At 48.0% G+C, this 7,666-nt stretch overlaps 1 protein-coding gene across 1 annotated transcript; it reads right to left on the minus strand.

Annotated features, from left to right (window-relative positions):
• Window positions 1-2,448: 2,448 nt before the first annotated feature.
• Window positions 2,449-5,775, minus strand: LOC149344249 (uncharacterized). Its single transcript, XM_089542575.1, has 2 exons — window positions 4,270-5,775; window positions 2,449-2,835 (listed from the first exon to the last, which is right to left on the minus strand). The coding sequence occupies exons 1-2, from the start codon at window positions 5,773-5,775 to the stop codon at window positions 2,449-2,451; spliced, it is 1,893 nt and encodes a 630-aa protein (XP_089398701.1).
• Window positions 5,776-7,666: the final 1,891 nt, after the last annotated feature.

Here is a 7,666-nt window from a genome sequence, read left to right on the forward strand (position 1 = left end):
TAGCTGTCATAAAAATTATGAAGGTTGAACGACGGCATCAGTCAACTGGTTCTAAGAATTGCAAGTGAGCATGCGGTGGTGCCTAAGAAATCCAGAGGAATGTTTTCCTGCGATTACTAGATCAGAGATAAAATGCGGAAATCATTTTTCGATCGACTGTCTGGAGATTTTTATTGTTCGTTGCTACTTTCATTTCATTGTCGTGGGAGAAGAGGAAGCTTCCACTTCGGATGGAAATTTAATATACTTTCATAAATTTGGCGGTGGTTAAGCTCTGGTTAAACCTGGAGGCATGCGAAAGCAACGAGGCGAGAGAGAGAGAGGGAGCCGATGCAGAGCACGGCAGCGGCGGCGGCCCCGGCAGGCTAGCTATGCGTCGCTACTTGCGCATGATCAACTGGTGAACGCGATGGCGGCATGTCTAAGTCAGCAGCGCAGTGATGGCGGCGGCGCTCCAGCTGTGCGCCGTGCGATCTCACTGCTTCTCGAGCATGAGCAGTATGTCCTTTCCTCGGCTCCGCGAAATGGCTCGGAGTCTAGCGTAGTGTTGCGTTCGCAACAAAAGTCTTTAAAATAACATCCATACGTAATAACATTAAACATTCCGGTTGAACCGCTATATGTTTCAATTACACTGCAATTAAACTCGTTGGGAATTCCGCTGAAAAAAAATACGCATCCATCCGAACCGGATCCGCTTAGGTTTAAGTAGAAGTGGACCCCAACATTAAGTGGAGAGTTTTCCGTTCCAAAATGATGAAAAGTTACTTGTGTCAGATGGAATAAAGTCAGGTGATGTTACGCATATGCATCGTCAAATGGCGACTGGTGTGCAGTCAATAGATGAAACGATTTTAGTTTCCAGCGTATGTACGGCTGTCTACATCATAAAAATTGAAATTGTGTATGTGTCCTCTAAAACCATTATTTTGGTATATTCATGCTTAGTTCTTTCTTAGTGCAATTGCTTTAATTTCATCACTGATGTCAAGACCTCCTCGATCAGTGATAATTACCGTTGCGCCAACAAAACCCGAGTTTATGTCACAAGGGGACATGTAATGGTATGGCGAGAAAACCATGTGGCAGGTGCGGCATGACGTCAGGATACGAAAATATGGTTTCTGAGAATGGTGGCAGCCGGTGAACTTCAAAATAAATGGCCAGCGTCCAAGCATTGCGTCCGTGCTGCAGTCGCCTCAAACACTCAAGGAATACTCAGGACGCTTAAAATAAATGGAAACAATTGACGGGCGATACAAGCAATCGAGGCGTGGGGAATGGGTTATCGTGCCGTATTTTTTGCCCTCCCGCTGTGGTCATAATGTCCCGCCGTTTTATGTGACTGGCCCCATGCTCGTCATATGGCGTTGCTGGTTCAAATTTCCCAGAATGCAGTGTGAGTTGATGCAAGCTGCGTTTTGGAGAGAATAATTGTTGATAAAGACGTTATCCAAAGCATAGCACGCCACGCTTGCAGTATTAAACAAGATTTTAAAGGCTGCACCCATGGCCGAATGGTCTAAAGGACCAGCCAGCGAAGCAGAACTGTTCAAGGTGCCGCGGGCGTGTGCATCATGCTCAGTCAGTTAAAACACTTCCATCACTATTTTATTTCGACCAGATATCGTATACAAACACCACTTCCTGCCGCGGTTGAGATGCGTTGCTTCACCTCATGAAATCTGCACACTGATTTGCGCATCCTTGTTCACATAATCGTGGCAAAGTTCGCCGCATGAAGCCATGCGCGACCAAAGCCATACTGAAACCACTTTTTCAAGGACAACATCTGAAAGGCTCGACTGGCAACGAACGAAAGAAATGCCACACCATTTTTTCGCTCTTGGGTAGCAGCGTAGGCTGGCATGGTTTTGGTGCTGGAACATTGATATGATGACCATCTTGTGCAACAGCATTCTCAAAAGCGCCACAGAAAACGATGTTATCCTTTCGAGCCATCGAACTAATCGAAATGCGGTGGCCGGCCCTCCACGGATTTTATAGGCAAAAATGCAACTTGTGTTTCTCGCGATCAGGTATAAAGTGCGAACATTAAAAACAATGCATATAAAATGACGCTATCAGTCAGCTCAAAACTTCCACCATTTTCACACATACATGCGCCGTCATTTAAAAGAGGTTGCAATAATAAATAAGGCGCAGAACACAACTCTAAAAATCGTTTTCACAATGTCAGGGCTAGAGGGGAGTGACGCCGTCAAAGCCCGATCGGAGCTTTGGCGATCATGCAAGGCCAAAACACCGAGACCTTCAAGCATATCCACCATTTTCTGATTCCAAAGCTCAAAAGCGTGTCTTGGTGGATGCGGCAGATGAGGAATATTTTCTGTCGGCTTTGCTCTCGGTGTGTAGTTTTTATGCTGGCCCCAATGCGAGCAGGTCTGAAGGGCATAGTGTTCAGCCATGTTTTTTATGTCACCGGGTTTAAAAGCGGCGTGGGCCGCAGTTGTGCGGCCTCGGAACGGAAACAATATCACGCGCCTCACAAAGGACAGTACGGTCAGCGGAATACGCAGATTCCGTGTACAAATTCCAGTAAATGCCGTCCAGGCCAATGTGTGAGGGCGCGATGATATCGAAGCGCTTCGGTGGCACACCGGCTATCCAACCATGCACGTGGATAGACTCCGCAGCAGGGAAGAGTAGGCACAAGTTGTGCAGCGAGCGTGACAATTGTTCCGACGCTATCCCCGTCGTCGTGACGCAGAGCCGGCGTAGCCGTGGTGCGTCCATCTCTCCTCGGAAGAGCAAGGACAGGTCCAAGGGGACAACACTGCTCTCCAATTTCAGGCTCTCCACCTGCACCATTACCTGTAACAGGCATTGCAATAATTCGAAGGGAGAGTACTGCTGTTTGAAGAGGAAAAGCTGCGGAAGGCATAGAATCCCTTACAAACATCGACGCTTGGTAAAAAGACAATGTGATTTTTTGGGAAAGAAAACGGCGCAGGAATTCACTTCTCAATTGACACCTCGAGTGCGCAATAAGGGACGGGACGAAGGTGGGAGTGAAACATGAAAGAGCTGCCGTAGTGGAGGGCTTTGGATACCGATCGGTGACCAGGGATTCTTTAACCTGCAATGCCATCGCACGACATAAGGGTGCCTTTTGGATTTTGCCTTCTGCTAAAGGCGACCGCCGCGGTTGCGTTTGATGCCCGCAAACCGCAGAGCCCCCGTGTGCTTAAAGATGCAAGTGCAAGTCTAAGAATCCCTGACGAGCGAAATTTATCTAAAGCCGTCCACTACGTCGCCCCTTTCACAGTTCCTCCCTTCAATTCCTTCTACCATTCCTTTCGGCGCAGTTCAGGTGCCCACAGAGAAATGAGGTAGTTAATGCATTGTACCTTTTCTTACAACCAGTTTTCGGTTTTTCAGAGCGGTTGATGTCTGCGCCGAACGCTTGATGACACCCATCACTACTCATAGTCCATGAAACATTGTGCAGGAGATAAAGCTGCTAAGGGATAAGTTTATCACCAGATAAAGCCTACGACGCTATCAGCTTTTAATATGGCAATATTCTGGGAGCCTTGGGAATGGCTACGCCCATAATGTTAGAAATCTTTCATTTCAAAATAATACTTGCACACTGACATTTTTCTGGGTAGATGCTTCGGACTGTTGGTTCATGAGTGAGGGGAAAACCATAGCGCTGAAAAAGGTAAAAGACCGAGAACGCTGTGTGTCCATTTATCTCAGTCGCTGTCTTGATTTTGCGTTACGCTTTTTTCTCTGAATTCTGTTACGCATGAATTTAAATGAACAGCGTTTCCCTATCTTTACTTCACTATCTTTATTATTATACTTCTTCAGCTGCATTAAATTGCTCCTTGATGTCGAAATTCTGGGTATAATTTTCTTAACTGTACAGTGAAAACGACAGAACTTGGCCTACTCGCGTTTGAAACATTCAGAACCAAGGAGATACAGATCGCTTACGATTGCTGAATTTAATTGCAGAGATGTATGTATCAACCTGTAGGTGCTATATTTTCGACACACACATATTTGTGTAGACTCTGCATCAGAGGGAGCATGAATTCGATAGAGGCAGATTGATATAAGCCCGTGCACGGTGCTATGTCAGCAGACGTTAAAAAAACCTCACATTACTGGAAATATCCGCCGCCTTCCTCTCCGGCGTCCGTCTTAGTCTGAGTTGAAAGTTGGAGGAGAGGCACTTTTGTAGCCACGACACAAACAGCACAGGGTTAGTCTGGGCAAATCGCCAACAATCCTTACCTCTGTCAACGCCGCTAGTGTTTCTTCAGTTGGAAAGCGCCCTAGTCCAAGGTTCCGGAGTCTGAGTTCACGGACCATGCAGCCCCTGAGGAAGCGCAGATCGCGGATGTGCGGCAGATCGCACAAGTTAAGACGCCTAAGGGGGCACAGTAGGCGCAGCCCTTCGAACACCTCTTCGGTACATGTGGAAGGAGCGTTGCAGAAGGCGCAAGTCAGTGGCCGCTCAGTGAGAGCCGCGCGCACGTCTAGCTCCGCCAGCCTGAAGGGCGCCTTGGCGAGCTGTTCGAGGCGCCCGCGTTCACGAAGTGTACAAGATGGAAGCGTCAGTGCGCGTAGGCAGATGAGACTGGCGTTAGCCAGGAGGGAGCAGCAATCGATGTTCTCTTCAAAATGGAACGCAGCCAGATTCAGCTCTTTCAGTCTGTGGCATCCTCTGAGGAAGTGGAAGAAAAACGTGCCATCGGCGGCACTTGCCGAACACTTCTGGGCCGCTGTCTCTGACGGGGAACACTTCAGCGTCAACGCTCGCGTGTTAGGGTGCAAGTGGTGACCAGCCGCTTCTTCGAGAGTTGCAAACGCGTCATCTTTAATGACAATGAAGAGACTCGAAAAATCTCTCCGTACCTGATGTGCAGTTCTCCGGTCCAAGACCACGCAGTTCGTTGATGGCCTCGGATTCTGCCTCACGACTACATTCCGAGATATATTCAAACTTGCCTTGAACAAGCCGAAAACACTTTTGGGTGCGTGTGCTGGACCGCATGCGTCCACAGGCTCCGTCCTTCCCGTTTCGTGGGCTGCAAGAGTGCGGCTGTCGGTGAAGGTGAATGTTTCAAACTTCCCTGCTGTGCCGCGGTGGTAGCTCTCGAGCACATTGTATGAGGCTGATTTGAGTGTTCCCCCAAGCATTATCTCGTGGAAGTGCAAATTGCGAAGGCTGGGACAGTGCTCGAGAATGGAGCAGAACAGAAGGTTGTTGACCATGCCATGTGACACCTCAACGTACATACCGCGCAGGGTTTCAGAGATTTGTGACGGCATGTCATCGCTAGGGCGCTTCCATAAAAATCCCGCGTCATTCTGGTCAACTGGATATCTAAGGAGTGACCATTCGAGGAACTGCAGACGACGGAGCCTGTCTCGAAGGAGGCGAAGGACAGCTGTAGGCAACAAACGGGTGTTCGCGCAGCGCAATTTGGTCAGATTGACGCATCTCTGGACGCAGCCTTCCACCCTTCTCGAGTCAAGTGCCAGGAAGTTATTCAGGTCTAATTCAGATATGGCCACCGACCGGTTCTCGTCCAAGTAGTCTTGAAGAGAGCCCGGCGAGCTGTTTGGGTGAAACTTTGTGGTTTGCAGAACGCTGGGGTCTTGAGCCAGTCTTGAAAACACAGGCGAAGTTTGTTCAACGGCCAACAGGTCTTCGGGAGACAGGAAACCGAAGATGTAGGTGATCATCTCCATCGGCAGAGACAGAAGCAGGCAGCGTTCTTCGCAAGATGCCATGGCGGCCACGGTCAGTGCTTCAGTGGTCTTTGGGATATTAGTTTCCGCGGCTGCTGATATCACGGAACGGGCAGGCTGAGACTGAAATACTAGTAGGTGAACCGCGCGTGCTTCACCCGCTCATGCAAGATGGCAATGGCGCCCAGCTTTTTGGTGAAGATATGATATTGCGGTTCAGCGCATGCGTGCTTTCTATGTATCACACGGCTGTCCCAGAACCGCTTTATCAGCGGTAATATAATTGTTATCCTGGCTACAAAGCATAAAAACCGCCATTTATGTTACTTGGCCACTTATCAGAACAGCATACAGACTTTCACCCACATCATTATGAGTGTATGCAACTTGTCCTCAGAAAAATGCGCGTAGCACACGAAAGAAGATGGAACAAAAGTTTACCAATTAGGTATAATTTTGAGTCGAAGCATTCTGGCTGTTAAAGTTAGGAATCATTTGAGGTGCGTGTGAACTAACAATAAATTTATGAAATGAAATCAGTGATGCCATGTTTCCCTGGAAATATTACTACGGCCACTTAATGCGACGCTTATTTGCCTTATATTCGTTCAGTTGATTACTTCTGCTTACAGAGTCACAATAAATGATTTAGGGTTTACCTAAGAGTGTTTTAAGCCTATTGCACAAATCAAACAAATTATGGAGGAAAATAATTGCTATTATTGCTAGGTAACAAAAATAAGATTTACATTCGAAAAAAAAAACAATTGCTTATGCATGCACGAATGCATGCTAAGAGCTTCCCTGAAAACTCGTTGCCAGCAAAGTCCCCAAGGTAATGCAATTTCTTCTGCATTCTAAGCACTGCTCATCAATGCATGAACCACAGCGGTGGCCTTGCCGGGTGGTTGAGCACCCGTCTCGCATTCGGGAGGTGCTGGGTTCGATCCCCAGCGCCGCCGTGTATCCGCCCGTTGTAGAAAGCTTGCAAGCTTGTTGCTCGGGTTTTCAGAGCCTGTTGCTAGGGTTTTCAGAGTTACTTGCAGGGAAATGGGTATTGGAAATCACCTTGAGTAGACAGAAAAACACCTTGTGCCGTGACCCTCTTTAGCCACAGATGGCCTTGCGCCATGAAAATTGTCATTGTCATCGCCATCTTCAATGGAGATAGTAGCAAATTTAATATGTATGTACCTATTATCTCTTGAAAGCACTGCCAACGTTTATTCTTTTTTTCAGCCGAAAGGTGGTCGTGTTCCTGAGAAAATTAAAAATGAAAATCCTGAAAGCTTTCAGCATGTAAGTCGGCCGTGAATTTTTCTCACGTCGACACCTGTTGACGGCGCCGTCATGCTACGGCTCTCCGGCCACCTAAAGCAAGTTAACAAGCCTGCATCATGGGATATGGCGCCAGATACTACTGCGACAGCATCAGCGGTAGACGCACCGCATTCCGTACTATGCGTCAGCACTCTTAAGTCCGCGGTTTTTACGTGTCCAGGTGTAGTCCGCCAGCAGTGTGGCTGTCGTGATCTGTGCATTAGGGCCCTGTGCATATGTGGACGTCAGCAGAATGGTGGTGTCGACGACACGCACGAACAGGAAGCCAGCGGAGCGGTTTGGCTTAGGTAAAATTCCGCGCAGAGGGAAAGCAGAGACGCGCTCATCTGCAGTGGTTTCTTCATCTTCTAGCGGGGCTTGCCGGTCCTGAGCTATTAACAGTCGACGAAATACTGTACCTTGCATCTGTGAGTGCACTCTTTTTGCTGTTTTCAGCGAGGGACATAGCACAGCGAGTGGAGCAAGTGATTTATTCCTCCGATTGTTTTCTCATCGAGCCACTGGAGTTCAGCGTTCGTGCACGTCAGTGATGATAAACTAAATAGGAGAGGTGGAAAACGTTATCTGGACGGAATTTGTATCCTTACTGCAC

Source organism: Amblyomma mixtum, chromosome 5, assembly GCF_055824585.1.
Source record: "Amblyomma mixtum isolate Tamu chromosome 5, ASM5582458v1, whole genome shotgun sequence".
NCBI lineage: Eukaryota > Metazoa > Arthropoda > Arachnida > Ixodida > Ixodidae > Amblyomma > Amblyomma mixtum.

Coding starts and splice junctions, on each gene's coding strand:
- LOC149344249 (XM_089542575.1), bottom strand. CDS start 5,775: ATGGCATCTTGCGAAGAACGCTGCCTGCTTCTGTCTCTGCCGATGGAG. Junction 2,836..4,269: donor CACTAGCGGCGTTGACAGAG/GTAAGGATTGTT, acceptor TGCCTGTTACAG/GTAATGGTGCAGGTGGAGAG.